This window comes from Typopeltis vanoorti, chromosome 23 (assembly GCF_054136105.1).
Source record: "Typopeltis vanoorti isolate ZY-2024b chromosome 23, IOZ_Tvanoo_1.0, whole genome shotgun sequence".
NCBI lineage: Eukaryota > Metazoa > Arthropoda > Arachnida > Uropygi > Thelyphonidae > Typopeltis > Typopeltis vanoorti.
Window position 1 is genome coordinate 1,665,769 of NC_143571.1, and position 19,232 is coordinate 1,685,000.

The 19,232-nt window shown below is 34.5% G+C and overlaps 1 protein-coding gene across 1 annotated transcript in view; it reads right to left on the reverse strand.

The window, feature by feature from the left end:
* The window catches only part of LOC150093569 (uncharacterized), a 119,414-nt gene that overhangs the window by 54,981 nt on the left and 45,201 nt on the right, over nt 1-19,232 (reverse strand). Inside the window, exons 15-22 of the mRNA XM_090412694.1 lie at nt 18,426-18,553; nt 18,150-18,220; nt 16,128-16,192; nt 14,497-14,644; nt 14,127-14,244; nt 12,511-12,611; nt 11,882-11,953; nt 11,317-11,423 (exon numbers count right to left, since the gene is read on the reverse strand). Of these exons, the coding sequence (XP_090268820.1) occupies nt 11,317-11,423; nt 11,882-11,953; nt 12,511-12,611; nt 14,127-14,244; nt 14,497-14,644; nt 16,128-16,192; nt 18,150-18,220; nt 18,426-18,553 (810 nt within the window). The remainder of the gene's footprint in view (nt 1-11,316; nt 11,424-11,881; nt 11,954-12,510; nt 12,612-14,126; nt 14,245-14,496; nt 14,645-16,127; nt 16,193-18,149; nt 18,221-18,425; nt 18,554-19,232) is intronic.

Here is a 19,232-nt window from a genome sequence, read left to right on the forward strand (position 1 = left end):
AACCACAAGAGAGATCATTCGTTTGACCTACCAAACATCAGACTACTCCAACACAACAATCAAATAAAAAAAATACATATATCTAACCGGTGTCATCCTCAGATAACCACATTAAAAAGCGCTTCGAGGATGCAAGCAGACATTACATCTCAACCGAGATCAACAAAAGAAAAAAAAAACTTATTACATTAAAATGCTGTAGTTATAGCGGTTAAAAACATTAAAAAGCAAAAGATGTAAAATATACAGAACTTACTGTTATAAATGCTGTTAAAAAAATATAACCTTATCCAATTGCAAACTATAAATTACCATCTATTACTAACGCATTTTAGAATATTACATAGAATTTACATATTTACATATTACATATGTAAATATGTAAATACTCAGTAAGATGACGATAAAATAAATTATTTCACTTCTCTAATAAAAAATTATTGAAAAATAGTATTAACTTGTAAGTATCTGTTATTCACAACTGTAATGTATTATAAATATTATATATATATATATATATATATACACACGAGTATATATAACTATTATTGTATCTACGTATGTAATTTATCTGAGACGTAATAAAAAAAATTATTATTATTATATCCCCATTTAATATATCCCCCAACAAGAGAAGAAATACTCAACAATTCAGTAACGCAATCATGCATTGATTATATCAACATACGGGTTCCCATCCATACATATACATCATCAGTAATTAGCGTCAAAATTGCCGATCACTACTTTGTCTCAACTTCGTTTTATTACGTTTCCTACCCCCCCCCCCTCGCACCACCACAAAAGTAAACAAAACTCCATCATATTAAAGAGCATTGTTGTTGATAACCTTGTAAAAATTACAGACTGGAATTGCCTACTTAAAATAAACGATCCTGTAATATTATATGAGAATTTCCGACTAAAGTTCACAGAAATATACAAAAAGGCAACAAAGCCTACACAAAAGAGGCGACAAACAGACAATAATCCATGTATAATTGGCGATATACAAAATAATATTACTGTAAAAGAAATCTATTTGAAAAAAACTAAAAAAGTCACCCAGTTACATGCATTTACAAACATTACAAAAAACGCAAGAAATCAACTTACAACAAAAATTCGTAGGGCAAAAAGACGCTTCCAAAAAATTCATGGAATATAACGACAACATTAAGCAGACATGGGCTACACTCAACGAATTATAACTCGAAAAATGAAAACTTCAGCACAAGATTTTATTGCAAAAAGCTTCGGTCAGGACACAAACCAAGAGGAAGTAGCAGCTCATTCAATCATGCTTTCACAAACAATATCACACTACTCAAAAAAGACAAACTACCAACGATCAACAAAAAACTACCGACACAAAGTTAACAACAAACTATGTATTTTCCACCCGTAACAAAACAGGAACTGAAAAAAGCACTCCTACAACTAAACCTAAAGACCACTCCAGGAATAGACAAAATAAGACTCACAGACCTTTTAACACACTATGAACATATAAATCCAATACTTTTGAAACTCGTGAACATAATATTCGACACTGACATTATTCCACAACAAATAAAAACTGCAATAATTACGATAATTTAAAAACATGGTAAAAGAAATGATACTCAAAACTACAGACCAATAGCTACCTTACCAGGCATTTCAAAAATTCTAGAAAAAATAGCACACACACTAGACAACAGAACTATCTACAGAAGTACCACTTCATCTCACAAAACCAATACGCCTTTCAGAAAACAAACAGCACTATCACTTTATTAGAAGTGATAGTGCTTTATTAGAACTTTATTAGAAGATATCGATATTAGAAGCTGATGCAATAAGTAAAGCTCTCGACAAAATCACGTACGCTGTCCTTATGACTGCTTGACTTTACCAAAGCATTTGATACACTTGAACATGACATACTACTCACCAAACTATTCTCAATAGGTATAAGAGTAGCACTACATACCTGGTTCAGGAACTATCTCTCAAACAGAATACAAGTAACAAAAATAGGTACATGTACATTCCGGGGTATATAAATAAAACAGTGTCTCTCAAAGCGCCATATTATCACCCACTTTGTTCAACATATACATTAACGATGTTCATAACCCGTCCACCGCACTACTAGCAATCCACATAGACATCAATACAACTCTCTCCAAAGCACAACAAGACCTAACTGAAATCACAACATACTTCTACCAAGACGCAATTCAAATCAACGGCACCAAAACACAGATGCTAATAATACACAATAAGAGAATCATGCGTCCCTCACCACTATCGCTACACTGTCACACATACCGCTGCATTAACTACAAAAATACCTGCCAATGTCCCGAAATCAAACCTGTATCAAACTCTGCATCATCGCAGCAAAACTCTTCAAAGAAAAGACATTATTCCATCTAACATAAAAAAACACCTATATAATGGTATCTGCAAATCCCTATGCAAATCAGATATGGTATAACAGTCTATGCAAACACATCAAACAGCCACCTAACAAAATTAGAAATATTACATAGGTTATAAACATTACAATAATTATTACATATTACATTGAGTCAACAGTTATTTGGACACCTTATGCACAGCCAATATCCGACCAGCACATGGCGATATACAGAATCCTGAGCATTAAAATCTGAAACACTGCATAATATTACAAAGGAATTACTTCAACATCACCTATCGAAACAACAGAGACCCAGTTCGTATAACACGATCCACCACAACTCTCTACCTCTCTACACTCTTCAGCAACTCATACGGTTCTTTTGTGAGATCACATCGGATACCCACACTACTCAACAACCTACCAAGAAGCTTGATGCACACAAACAACTACAGAACATTAACAAAAATAATATCTGGAACGTCGGCAGCCGGTTTTCTTTTCATTTTTTTAAATAATATTTCAAATAATTATCGTGAATTAATTTCTTCGATAACAAAAAATGTTTTGTCGACTAAGCGATTAGAAAAAAAATTAGCGCAAAAAAATTAAAAATGGAATTGGTTCTCCAAGGTAAGGCTATATTTACGTGATGAAATTATGCAAGGATCTTTATTTTGTCCAGACATTAAAATGGTATTGTACAATAAAAAGAAAATAGAAAAATATAAATAATTTCGATATTTTTAGTCTATTCAATATAACTACGATCCAGTTACCCAGCGTAGAAAAATAAAGTGCGTTTCTTGTAGTTATGAGGCAGCTATGAAGGTAAGATAATCCGATTAACTGTTCTCTTTAGCGCGAGGGTTTATCACACCTTCTAATGGTCATGTCGGTCAAATTCCACGTCTTATCCTGCCTGTGCTTTCAACAGGTGGGCTGAAGCATATCCAGATTTAGCTGGACATCTATAGACGTCCTGGCCGTTTGGCGGGTTAAGTATGTATTTTATGACTGTAGATCCCTGTGCGTTCATGGGTAGGTTTGTTCTGAGGAAGAAAAACCCGACTTTCCGGGTGAACTCTGAAAAATATACCGACAAAGTTAATATACCATTAACACTAATAATATACAGATCACAAATCACCGGCATCCAATGCCTACATCCCATCCATAAACAGTAACAACAACATAAGCAGTGAAGGCTAATCCCACTCTCTTCATAAAAGGTAACCAAAGCTTCGAAGTAGGTGGGATTAATTCGCCTCCTTCATCCCCGTGTAATCCTCATAATCAAAGACTGCACATTGTCCAACAAAATAGTCAGTACGGTGTATAATAATAAAGATACAGATATAAAAATATATATGAATTTGTTTCCAAAGTAAAAAACATTGTAAAGAAATGATGTGCCTTAAACTGCGTACAGTATAATGTGCAGAGCATCAAGTGTAATATGCATTAATGGTAATTATGTAAATACTCTGTACGATGAAAATAGAAAAATCGTTATTCTATACATAATGTGTAAACATGCAAAAAAATGTCTGTAATAATCATACGTATGTAATTTATCTGAGACATTATCATATTATTATTATTATCCATTGTTCAAAAATTTTGTAGAATATTCATTGTTAATATTAGAAGAACACGTGTTGTAAATATGAATGCAGAAAAAAAGTATTATTATCAAGATTTTAATTGAAATGCAACGTAGAAAACTGAATCACAAAATTACAAGCTGAAATGTCACTAAAGACGATTATTGTAATTGTGTAAATATTTTAGAAATCAATAAAAAAAATTACCAGTGTTCTGTTTATTTTCCAACATAAAATACGCACAGAACAGCAAAACCGCTACAATCACTCAGGTTGAAACAATACGATACCTTGTAATTTACTTCGATGCAGATATGAACTGGAATAGCCACATAAACCATCTACTCAACAAACTCTGAACAATAACTGGCAAACTCTACAGGTTAAAAGACATAGTTCCCATACGCCTAAAAACACTAATATACAAAGTACTATGCCGAAATATACTAAGATAGGCTATAACAACGTATGCTGTCTGTGCACCATACAAACTAAATAGATTAATGTCGATACAGTACAAAATGATAAAACTGATCTTTTGGGAACAAAGAGACAATATCGACTTTATATACACTGAAATGTCAGAACACAAAATACTGACAGCAAAACATTTATGTCACTATGCAGCTTTGCTAAAACATTATTTCGATGCCAACTAGGACAGTCAGAAATACATACCGTATAACAATACCTCAGACAACTAATTATATCACATATAAATACAATAATCACTATGGAAAGTTCACACGAAATTTCTACATCCCAGATATGCTAAACAAATTACCTTTTAAATACAGAAACCTACAAACTACAATAGCTTGTAAAGAGCCCTAAGGACATACTATGAACAAGAAACACGCACCCTAAATACCACACAAACTTAATGAAACACAATATATTAGTTCAGTGACACATCAAGACATTCCAAGTTATTCATGTGTTGCATGCATGCGCGAATTTCTCAATCAACGACTGTAGTGGAAATCAAGCCTATCAAACATCAGCCTACTTCCCAACACAGTAAACAAACCAACAAATAATAACTAACTGATGTCATCCTCAGATAAGCTTAACAAATAAGCTTCGAGGATGAAAGCTGAGAAATTACATCTCATCCAAGATCAATAATAACAATAATAATAATAAAATCCATATATCACATTTAAGTGCTGTACTTACAGTGCTTAAATATATTAAAATGAAACATGTAAATATATATAACGCGTTGTTAAATGAATAAATGTTGTATTATTATTATTAATAAATTATACAGAAAAAAAAGAAAAGGATAAGGAAGAAAAATCTGTACGAAATTCTTTGTTAGAAAAAAATACAGAATTAAACCTGTCATAAATATGTAATCAATCATAATATGTAATCTTAATTTTAATAATAAAAAAAGATTGAATTTTAAAAAAAATTAATTAATGTATGTATCATATGTAATTAAATACATGTAATGTATGTATCGTGCGTACGTAATCAAATGTACGCAATGTACGTATCACATGTAATATAAATATGTAATCATAAATTTAATTTAAAAAAAGAGATACCTCCAGTCAAACACTCATTGAGGAAGGCCATATACTTCACACACACCAGCTACCATACTTATTCTTGAATTCATTCATACTGCTTGCACTCACAACATCCAATGGCAGTCCATTCCAATCACGTGTCAGCTTCTGAGAGAAAAATCTAGCCCTCACACACTTCTTAGCGGCCTTCATTCCCAGCATCCAAGGATGCCCTCCCTCTTTTCCCCACCCTCCATAAATTGAAAACTTTCATCAATTGAAATCCTGTATGACCCTTGCAGAAGTTTGTAAGTCTCAATCATATCTCGATTCTTTCTCCTGTGTGCAGTCTAAAACTTCTCAATCTGTCTTCATACTCAGTATTCCACAATCCTGATATCATTTTAACACTCTCCTTTGTACTCTATCCAATATATCGGAATCACAACGTAAACCAGGAGACTAGACCTGCACAAAATAGTCCAAGTGCAGTCTTATCAAGGTCTTGTAAACAGGCAAAATAGCATTCTTATCTTTATATATGAAAGTTCGTTTCGGCATTACAATTATCTTGTTAGTTGTATTTGGAATCTTTGCCAAATGGCCCTTAAATTTCAACTTCCTATCCATTAATAATCCAAAACTCCTAACCTCATCAGTTTCTTCTAGCCTAATCCCACCAATATAATACGACATTTAATCACGCCGAAGTGAATGACTTACATTTATTGGCATTGAGCTGACACCCATTTTCCCATGCCCAAAATTCCAGCCTATTCAAATCATTCTGCAACTACTGCATATCAGCAGCATTCCTGATTACCCTACCTATCTTTGAATCATCAGCAAATAGCTGTATGTCGCTTGTCAAATCCTTCCCAATATCATTAGTGTTCAGATTGAATAACGGTGGAACAAGAACTGATCCCTGTGGTACACCACTAGTTACCTTAAATCTTGCAGACCCGTATACCACTTTTTGATATCTATCAATCAACTATGTTATCTTTATCTATGCTAATATTCTATAATCTAGACCCGTTTTCTCGAATTTATGAAGCGTTCTGCCATCCAAAGGTCTAAAGCAAATCCAAAGCAAAAGCAAAAGCAAAATCCAAAACTATCATGGCGTATCCATTCTCCTTGTGTAGTTCAATGGTAACATTGTTATAGAATGTGAGCAAGGTGCTATAACATGACCTTCCTTTAGTAAACCCACATTGTTCATTGCAAAGCAGAGATTCACTGTCAACCCATTTCTGAATGCAAGCACTAACCAATTTTTACAAAATCTGCACCACCACTCCTGATATACTCATCGGTCGGTATACATCGGTCTTTGCACCACCTTTATGCAATGGAATTACCATGCATTCCTTCCATTCCTGTGGAATCTTCCATGTTCTGAGACTCATATTACACATCCTGGTCAAAGGAATGATCAATTCAGCTGAACACCCTTTTAGCACACATGCTGCTATTCCATCAGTCCCTATTGCTGAATTCTTATTCAGTTTGTGCAACAGCTCTAATACCTCGGCCTCACACACCTGCGCTTCTTCATCTAGTGAAGAGGTAAAAGTGAGCTCAATGTTGCACACACCATGTTGATAGCTTTTAAAAAAATGGGCACTCATTAACTGAACAACCTCGTCTGCATCTGTAACCATCAGGCCATCAGAATTAGAAGAGTTATTCTTTCATATTCATTCTTTCTTTTACTTGCAACATATCGAGAGAATTCTACTGTGTTGTCTTTAGCATGCGGAGCCAGTTTCTTTTCATACTCAGACTTAACTCTCCGTACAACAATTGTGACTATTATAGTCACAACTGTTATACGGAAAGTATACGGACTATTATAGTCACAACGCCTGCTTGTAACATTCCATGTAAATGCTTCCTATGTACTCTCGATATTCCTTCCATCCAGCAACCGATCCCATTCCACTGAACTCAGTATACTCCTCAGTTGGTCAAAATTTCCTGCTTTGTAGTTCAACATGTAACGTTTTCTGAATGGAACATTCATAAACTTAGTCACTTCCCAAGTGAGTACGGCATGATCTGTCACCAATTGGAGGCAGAATAGTTACGTCTTTAACTGAAATGCCCTCTGACACTATAATCAAATCTAGCACTCTTTGACCTCGAGTTCCTTCTGTCACATGCTGCGTGAGGACGTTGTCCCGCAACAGCTCAATAAATGCATTTTCATTCTTCTCATGAGATTCTACTGCTACCCAATCAATATTTGTATAATTAAAGTCTCCCATTATGATTACACTTTTCGCTCTCATCTTTTCTATTTGGTCATCACTAGCAACCGATCCACCAGGTCTGTAACAACGCCTCACTGTGTAATTTGCCTTATTAGATTCCACCTCACACCAGATCTCTTCAAACTCACTGCCACGTGAAATATTGTTAGTACTATTACTACATTCATAGGTCTCAACTCTGGATTTAAGTCATCCAATATCATTAGCAGCACGCCCCCTGCTCTCCTATCCACTCTATCCTTCCTAAAAATGCTGTACCCTTGACAATCGATACCAGTTAGTAGGTCTGATTCTGATAGCCAGGTCTCACTAATTCCTACAATCTGAGGTTGCAACATATTGACTAAGGCAACAAACTCTACCCCTTTTTTTCTGATACTCCCAGCATTCGTGTACAGACATAATAATCTCCTATTTGTATTGTCTTCAGTCTGCCTGACACAGTTGGATTACTTGCAGATCTCTATCATTCTCTAATGCCTTACACATATAGACATCTTTGCATACATATGATGGCTCCGAACTGGACGAATACAAATCCGAAATCGTTCTCATCTCGTCAACATTTCCATGACAGCCCATTCCCGTCATTAACGCAGTTATATACCATGGTCGCTCGTACACTCACATTCACACCATTCCTCCCTTAATAATTTAGTTTCGCTGACTCTCTGTATTAGGTCCCATACCAGTTATTAGATTTTCTAGACTGCTGATACCAAACAATTTCAGGTGAAGGCCGTCCCTCTTGCACAAATCCAATCTTCCCTCAAACTCAAACCCACATATTCAAAAACTCGCATCCATTCCTTCTACATAGCCTACTCATCGAATCGTTTGCCATCGTAGCTCTTCTTCTTAATTCATTTTTATCATAGCGAGGTAAAAAATTGACGATTTTCACTTTCTCACTCTTCACTCTCGCCTCTTCCAACAACCCTTGCATGTCTTTTCTCTTACTGCACTTATCGCCAGTTAAATATTTCGTACCCACTACAATTACAATTTATTTCACTTTTCTTTTCTTTTTTTGAATTGCTTCGTTTAGATTCTTAATTTTCGCTCCAGGAAAACTCGATGTTATAAATCGCGCATCTATAGCATGTTTTATTATAGAGTCACCATACCACATAACTTCTTTATTTTTACTAACAACGTCACATACCTGATTTTCGTTATTTCCTAACTTATATATGTTTCCTTGCTTTGTTGTTTCTTATTTTTCTGTTTAATTTTCTTTTTCTCCCTCTGTACATTTAAATGCCTCTCGACTTTTTGCAATTCCCACGTCGTCACTCTGATGATCTGCTTTAATTTCGCTATTTTGGAGACTAATTCATTTTCATTAAACTCCTCAATAACCTCGTTAACAGGGCTAACCTTGTTCTCGCCTGCGGTTCATATTTTAACATTACATTTCTTGCCTCTTTTTTTTTTTTTGGTGTAATTTCAAACGTATACTAAATATTGAAATATCTAAAACACATGTGATAAAATACTAAATACACTAAAAAAAACACTAAAATCTGCACCGGTATACTACAAAACACTAATTTTCTAAGGGAAATCACAATAAAAACAGACAAAAAATCATCAGTTTCACAGGAGCACCGAAATAAATCCGAGTTATTCAGCACTCTTTTCTCTGTTTTTTCTTTTTCGCCAGTTCCCGATTCATAGCACCTTCGTAGTGTAATAGTGTGGATTATTAGTCCTTTAAGTTGAAAGGTCCTGGATTCGAATTCCATCTTGAAAGCAAAGAACTATTATAAAGTCTTTTCAAGTGAAGGCGAGTTGGTTGGTTTCATACATATGTGGAAAGGCGCTTAACCCTCAGCCGACCTGGTTGGCCGAGTGGTTAGCGTATCCGCTCTCCAGTCAAATGGCTGCGGGTTCGAATCCCGCTGTGGGAATGGATGTTTGGGTTTGTCTGTGAAATACCAGTGGTGGTGGCGGCAGTAGATGGCGTTGGTGTAATTGCGGTTCCTGGTATTGTAGATTGAGTGGTGGAGACAGAGCTGTAGAGTAAGTGCCCTCCCTCGATGAGTCTTTGGACTCCCTGAAAGTGTCAGATAATAATAAAAATAAAATAAAATAAGATGTTGAAAATGTAGGGTATACTAATATTGAGGTTGGCTCAAGAATTTAAATATGCCATGACTATTATTCTGCTTAATGGAAGCGTTATGCAAAATAAAATCAATCCTAGTATCATATAGTACCATTACATTATTAGCAATGAGTGTCAAAATTATCCATTAGATTTTACATGATTAATAATTTCATTTCTCACTTTTCAAAGTTCCCTTGTCAGTCTTGCAAGGAAATTTCATTTTTTTTATAAGTGTACAGAAAGAAAAAAAATCGGCTTGTTATAAAAATTCATTTGCTAATATATATATATATATATATATATATATATATATATATATATATATATATATATATATATATATATATATATATATATATATATATATATATATATATATATATATTTTTTTTTTTTTTTTTCTATATGCAGTATGTCCGCGCAGTTAGCCTTGTGGCTATGCTCTTCGCAACCATATGCCTGGGGAAGGAGTGTCCTAGGTTCGATTCTCGTGGACAACGTGAGGAGCTTAAGGATCTTCCTCAGCCATAGCGCAAGTTAGCCGGTCTTGGACGTGGACAGCAGGGTTTTTTCCACCAGTTTATCTGAGGTTTTTCATCCCACAAGCAGGCAAACCGTCCCCGTAAATATACAGGCTACAGTTGTAGGATATAGTACGGCAAGGAATGCAACTGAAAACCACCTTGCTCCTAATCATTTCCCTAGATGGTGGCATATATAGCTTCCCCCAAACAGCCGGAAGGCTAAATACTATTAAATCAATGTGTAGTATATACACAAAATATGAACTTCATAAATTTCAGTATAAAAGGCAAACAAAACAACAATTTTGTCGTCGTCCCAATCCTAAAACCAAGTTATCGAAGTTTAATTTTTATGGAAAAAGCAGAAACTTCAGAGATGTCCATGCCATATATTATCCATGCTTTGTGTCTCTTTCGTGCAAAGCAAAGATTCTATGCAATCGACAGCCCAGGATGAAATGAAAAAAAAAATAATGAGAATTTTACGGAGCTCGATGTTTTTGTACCAAGAAATGTCATTCAGAACAACGACTGTACTGAGAAACTGCAGTAACTAAACTTCTTTTCAGTAACGCAATAGAAAAGTTGAGTTTCTACTCGATTGCTAAATGTTGATGTGATGTCATTTATTTCAGAGAAAGCAATCAAAAACAAAACAGTCGTCACTATGAACTGCAATATTTTTTTTTTAAATCTGTACAACACCAGTATGAGGAAATCCCATCATATAGAAATGAAACGTTAATATTTTCAAGTGAATATCCCCATAAAGGCATGTACGAGCTCGTAATCTAAACAGTAAATAGAAAGCTTAAACACGTAGAAATGCGTAGGCCGTATTCAATCAGGCATTTACTTACCCGACATTAGCTCTGCTGTGAAACTCATCCTCACTCCGCTGGAATGTTTGGAATTCATGTTTGATTTCAAAGTCTGTCTCAACATCCATAGTCGTTATAGGTCTGGCCTGCAGAAAAAAAATTGAATCAATTGGAAAGAAACAGCCGCCTCTTCTTTATATTTTAATAAAAGATTTAAAATCACACTGATAAGCTAAAATGAAAAAAAGTTAATTTGGATTTGAATGAACACGTACTGGCTGCCAAGGAACATTTTAAAGAGGTGAGGTTACCTCTTATGTCAGTGTGGACAACAAATAAATTTCAGTTGTGTTTATAAAATTAGTGAGTTATTTATTCAGGTAAAAGTAATCAAATTAAATAACTTTCTTTAGATATTTGTTCATATCTCACACAAATGGGATAATTGTAATACCGCAAATAACCGCGAGTTATACACCATAGAAGTAAATTGGAAATCAGTGATACTTTTAGAATGGCTAAAAGTCTTAAGTTTTATTCTAATTCTTTGTTAGCATGTGGGTAGAAAGTTGTTAGTAAACGTCAAATACTTAAGAAGACTTACCTGTAACAAGTACACCTGATCACCGACTAAACCCCACTCGATATCTCTAGGGGATGAAAATTCCTCTTCCACCTGAAACGATAAACAGATTCTTGTATACGAAACATTAAGAACCGCTTTCAGAATCACAGTCAAGAATATCTGGGGAGGCGAGGGATACGCTTTCAAGCGGCATATTAGGAAAAAAAATGAACAATGACAACAAAAACTAACAAAACAAAAAAGTAACAAAGAATAACAAAAAATAATAGAAACAAAAAATGAACAAAACAATAAAAACGTAACAAACATTGAAATAAAACAAATCAAGATTAATTATATGGACAGGTGAATTGGTTATTCTTGTTCTGTCAATAAAAATAGTACATCTAAGAGTATTAATGCTTCTCTGTTTGCTTCTCTTTATCAGATACATTTAACATTTATTTAACATTCCTGGCTCGCAATTTTTATTTACTTTCGTGCCTAGAAATTGCGAGGTTTTCTTTCATGTAATCGAGGAACATTGTTAGTCTGAAGTAACTTATGTTTCACAAAGTTCAGTTTTTTAGTAGAAATAAGACTGAAGTGTGCTTTCCTCAAATGAACTGCATAATGTTATTATTTCATATTAAGAGAATCCAACTCACTTGAACAGCCACCCTTCCAAGCAGCAAACTCTGCTGTTCGGAGAGGCAACACTTCCGACAGTTTTCTTCTGTAGTTGCTTCTTCTCTCGTTCCTCCTTTCTCTGCAAACAAACGAATCAACTTTCAGTAGGAAATAATTTACAGTAGCTTTCTCATTCATAATGTAGTTTAATCTTTGATTACATAAATCTCTCTCTCTCTCTCTCTCTCTCTCTCTAGTTTTGCACATAAAATCTATTTTATGTGCTAAACTAGAGTACAGTGTCCTGGTTTTGCAGTAAGACATAAAAGTGTAATTCGTAAAACTATATACACATAAGAAGCGGATGAGGTACGGTGATTGATGAGGACCACTCCGTAAGAAGTAAGTGCCAGAATCCCAGCATAACCTTAGTCCGCAAAAGACAGGGCGCATTGATGTTTCAACATCGTCGGTGCAGAAATAATCGAAACTGCAGGGCCATACAGATTTTGTCATTTAATATAGAAAACGAAAGTTAACTGTCTCTCTGAAATGTGAAATTCGGAGTGCTATGGAATTCTTAGTAAGAGTTCCATAGCTCTCTACCCTCCACGATATCAGAAGTAGCAAATAGCTGATATGATATCTACATATAGCTGCATGAATACTGTACGTACATTTCAACGAAGACAGTGTGCTGTGCTGTGCTAAATAAGTACATATTGTTGCTTGAACACTGTAACATTGATGTTTCATATGGTTTCAAACACCAAACTGCAACTAAAGCTGATGCTTCAAGTTGCACTTTGATAATTTTCAGTGATAAAAGGCAAGTCTTTTCGGGAGATTTTCAGGTTTTTTTTTTTTAGTAATTAAGTTTTGGTTGCAAATTTATTTTCCTAGTGCATTGAGTCTCTTATAGCTTAATTAACTGCTGCAACCCAAGAAGTTTATACGTTTTGGAAAACATTGCTGCCTGTAATCGCAATAACCTTTGTACTAAGCTGTACATTTTACTTTTTTCTCGGCATATGCACATTTTATTAACAATTTATTAACTATTTTCCTTAATAGGAATAAAATACTTCTTACGTGTATCGCAATGGTATTGCAAGAGAAGTAAAAATCCATTTTATGTGAGAAAAGTCGAACTATTCATTTAAACTCTGAACTCAAAAATGCAATATAAGATGAATCGGTTATATGTGCGTCCACGCATATTTCCAACAAAGCCGTCAGCAGATTATGAGATTCTACAGTCCGTACAAGACCTAACACATCAATAAATACTGTATATATATATATATATATATATATATATATATATATATATATATATATATATATATATATATATATTTCCAGTACCGAAAAAAGCACGTTATTAGATAACTAGCCAACTCATCTTCAGTTGAAAACACACACACACAAGGACGATTTAGACGGACTAGAGAACTTCTCTCTCTCTCTCTCTCTCTCTCGAAAAAAATATTCTTGAATGCACCACGATTAAAAAGATAGCAACCTTTTTAATCGTGTATTCTACATATAATCAAATAAAATAATCAAACAAAAAATCAAGATGCAAACCCCTTAGAAATAGAACAAGAAGTATGATTAACTATTCTTAAGTTCCACAGAACAAATCACTTACCATCCAGCAGTATTATTTTCTCTTTGAGCCCAATGCATGTATTCAGGATGTGAAGGTGATTGTCGATGTCTCTCCTCAGAGTCACGGTGTCAGGCTCGGCAGATGCAGAGACAACTGTCTAGTAAGATGAAAAGTGTAACGTAAGAAATCGAAATATTTTCGCTACAGATTGAACATCTGTATGAAATATTTTAACTATATTTTACTCTTTTACGGGATTATGTATAACTGTCAGTAGATGGAAATTTCATCAGATTTTCTCATGCTACTTCTGGTATTATAATTCAGCATGAAATACACTGAAGTTTCACTATTAAGATTAGTTTCGTCCAAGTAAATACAACAAAAAAAAATAGAAATGAAAAGTCACCTCTCCCAGTCCATAATTTGCTGTAATGGTGATCACCGAAGGGTTACTCGTAACTGGATCGCAAGTAAACATAACTCCTGCCACATCGCACGGGACCATCTCTTGGATTACTACAGCCATCGGAGCATTGATCAACTGGCCGTTTCTTCTGCAGTTCGAAAAGACGTTTTAAGAAAAAAGGTTATAATTCAACTTCGAACACCTGCAATTGAATCATTAAAGAATTCACTTTAATAATAAAAAACTAAATAAAGAAAAACAATAACCGAACAGATTAGTTTTACATAATCCTGATGATATAGTACCTCTCCCTGAATTCATGAGCAGACAGATCACTCAAAAGCGACTGTAGAAATTCATTTACACTCGCTAAGCAAAACATCTAATCCTCACATATTTGCTAATCACAGTCGTACTCAATTTCAGCATCCAAGTATGTATCAATCATAGAAATCTATTTTGGTAACTTAAATATTTCTGTCATATCCCCTCTTTTTTCAACCAACTGTTGCAACCCGCAAAGACTCAATTTATAGTCAGAGGGAGCATTCCACAGGCTACTCCCAATTGTGGTCGCTCACCTTTTGATCCTCTCTACTATTTCCTCATTCCAAAGAGGCATAAGTGACCAAAACTAAGAACATATATCCATATTTGTCATTACGGTATTTCAAAGAGGGATGATAATTCCCTTGTCTTTACTGGTTTGTGTTCTTCAATAACTGAGTAATCCTATTCATTACCTTGGCCACTTTTATACTGCGCTCTCTGAACTTCATCTCCCTATCCATTAAAATCCTCTAAATCTCTTGTTTTATCAGTTTTTGAAGTAGGTTCCCTCAATGTGGCTTGAAACACAGCTTGAAAACGTTTCATCCCAAAAGACATAAGATTACACTTTTCCTCATTGCTCATACTGTTTAAATCATCTTTCAAGCAATCTCAATCGCCCTGATTAATTATTATGATATTCCGTTTTGCATAATCAGCAAAAAATTGAATATTTTACTTCGTTACTAAATTATAGAATTATTCTATAATTCTATAATTCTATAATTTAGGTATAAATTAAACAGAAATAGTCCAAGCACATAGCATTGTGGGATATATTCTTTCTCTTGGATTCGTATCCCGCATATCATCAGTTTCATATCCGTCCTCATTTTTGTTCCAATGCGCGTAACAATGTCCCGTATGTCATCCTGTGAAATAGCTTTTTCAAAATTCAGCAGTATCATCGAGTAGTCATTCCCGTTATAAGATTCAGCAGTTACTTTGTTAAAACGATTTAGTAAATTACAAGGAATGACCAATGTTTCACAAAGCCATGCTTCTCTTCTAATGAGTATCACATTTATATTCACCCATTCCTCAATCCTTTCTTTGTCCAAATTTTTAGTATACCTTTAACACCAAACCTGAGATACTGTCTGGTGTATCTAAAATTTGCTGTCTGTTTGCAAAAAATAGTCTGTTGGTGACTCTTTTATGCAAAAAAATTATTTTTCCCTCCCTCTTTCCACTCCCTTGGAACTTTACAAGAACTGAGACCAAAGTTTAAGAGACTATGCAGTGTTAATGCTAATTCTTTTGTATATTCTTCTTATATAATCAATAAATACCTTCCTTACCTTTTATATTCGATGGCTACGACATAAAACTGAGAGGCCCAACACTTCTTTACGGACTCAGTTATCTAAAGAAACGTAAAAGAATCTACTGAGTTTAAAGTATGCATGAAATGCATTGTACAGAGATACATATTTTAAACAGTTTATTTATGATAACCTTACTGAATATTATTTGTGTCATTTTTATCTTTATTTTATTTATTTATTTATTTTATTTTTTTGTAAAAATAACAAATGAAAAAAAAGCGATGGGGAGAAACGGTTCTTTCAATGGAACCAAAAATTTATTTAAGCTTTAAAAAAAGACACGAAAAGGAGTATTTCGTGCAAAAAATGGTATCCCAACTTGCGTCGTTTCTTTACAGTTTTAAAGTTGGCCACAGGAAGAGGAAATCAAGCGAGTTAGGAAACTGATTTTCACATAGAACCATTAATTATGAAATAAATACTAGAGAAATCGGAAGATATAAGAATGCGAAATGGTGAGTGGAGGTTGGTGTCTATGGTTCATACAGCAAAAAAGCTAGGAGAGACTACAATCACACCGTATTTCGTAAAATCATTAAATTTCAAAAGGAATTTAATGATTTTACGGCTACTGCAAATTGATTCGACTACTGGAGAAAATTGTACGGAATAAGATAGCTCAATATCTGTAAGGGAGAGAAAATATGGCGAGTGTTAAGGAATTGCTTCACTTAAAAGAAAAATTTCGAAAATGAACGAGCATCAGGAAGGCGACGATGATGAAACTTCCTTAAAATAATAAAGGATACCTGCAAAAACCACCTTCCCACGTTGAAGCTTCAACTTCCGAGTATAAATGGAGTAAAGAACAACTGACTATTCTTGCTTATAGTAACGTGACAACAGCAGATATTCATAAAATGTTAAATATATATATATATATATATATATATATATATTTTAAAATCCTATCTCCTAATGAACTTACGATTTTTTATAAGAACCAGAAGAATGCAACAATGAATTAAGACATTTTCCTAATCTGCTTTTTCAATGAATTTATTTCTTCAGTAAAACATTTCTCAAATGGCTAAACCAACCGAGGAAACCAGTCCACTTCATTGATAATGTGCCATTTCAACCGGAGGTGCTAAGAAGTGACTTAGGATAATTTCCTCACTCTTAATGTCTCTTTATTGTCAGCGGGTAGGATAGGTTGTGGTTCAAACAGTAAAGAAACAAAAAATCGATGCACGTTTTTCGTTACGTTTGTTGATAGATGGAAGATAGATAATAAAATGTTATCGCCATTTTGCTGAATTTTCACAATTATGGCATGAGATTGAACCACAAAACCTAGAATGATCATGGAGAAAGTTACTTCTGAAGATGAAAATAAACAAGAGATGATTCAACAAAATTCAGATAATCTGCTGCTATGTTACAAGAAATTCCAAGATGTGAGAAAGCAAATAATAATATCATACACAAACTATGCAGAAAGATGACTACCAATAACTCACAGACCTTGACATAATTGCTAGTAAATGGAAATAAATGAAGAATGACACTGGAACAGGACTAGAAACTAGACATTGACTTGTGTGGAAAAACAACACCAGAAAGCAAACTGTTATGCGGTTGTATTATTGAGACGCCGATGCAACCTCAGCGGAAGGAAGAAAAATAAAACAATAAAACAAACCATTGTATTAAAGAATATTTGTGTTAACCACATTGTATGCTGATACATTTGCTATAGTTCTTGTTGTTGTGTAATGGTTATTGTAATAATAAACAAGATCCCAAATTTATGTTGGACCCCAGTTCCATTTGTGTTTCTCACAAACAAACAAAAAATAACCGTGAAACTCGACCTCCTCTGTTAAGTGACGAAATGTGTTTGAAATTTAACACATTTGTTACTTGGAATATTCCGCCCAAATACCTGCCTTTTACGAAGGAAATTATCAATATACAGACGCAAAATAATCATTTCAAAGTGGAAATCTCCACCAGTTTTAGTATAACTTTTTTAGAAGTAATCCTAATTACATTGTTTATTCCGTTAATCCCGAGAAACGTGCCCATCTGACCTGCACATGATAGATCTTCGCTGTCTTCACCTGGAATTAAAAAAACAACTGAATTATAATTTATTTCAAACCATAAGGAAATGCATTCTGCAAATTAATAGCGGGCATTTACTTTAAGCGCGAAATCGAAGAAGATTAGCTCGAACTAAGAAAAGTTCTCATAAATTCTGTAATTGCGCTTGAAATCAAAAATGCATCTTGAGTACACGAAGCTTTCTGAATTGCATCCACTTACCTACAGCAGAGGAGCGTACGGCAAACTTTGTTGTGCTCACATTCTGTCCGTAGAGTTCACGAAGTTGCTCTTGTATAGCTTTGACCACAGCAACGGGTAGCTCCCTTGAACTTATCTCACGAATCATCCTGCAAGGGACAAATGCCTTCCTCTTGAACCCACTTAGTGTGATATTTCCTTAATAATACTTAATGTATAAGAAAAACGATTCCCATACAGGTCAAATCACCATTGCTAAAAAATGCGTTATGCGAGCGGTTCTTCCTTACTAATTCAAAACCAATCATTGACAGATATAATACATAACTGGAATTAACAGAGAAAACGGCTTCATTACCTGTGTTGCTCCGACCGCAATTTCAACCAATCGGCAAGGCTCGACTCGCTGCAGTGATATAATAGTATGCACACGCAATTTTTTTAAGAACTTCAGTCGTTTCTTTTCATCATAGATTGTAACTGTTTCAATCCAGAGTACTTTAGTTAATTTTGAAAGACAAACGTGCTTACGACAAGATCATTTTACAGAAGCGGTTAAGCAAAGAAACCAATCAAAGTTTGACTGTGGGACGTACAAAAAGGAAAGTTTAAAGTAAAAATTTAATCCGGATTGATCTTCGAATCAAACATTAAATAATTACGACTGGAAACAAACACACATACAGATCGGCTATGAAACTTATTGTTAAGTTTGGTTTTCTAAATCTGCACATTTTCGGTGCAAATTTCTGATCGAGTAGTAATGCAGCAACAGAAGTGAGAGGAGAAATCTCTCTCTCTCTCTCTCTCTCTCTCTCTCTCTCTCTC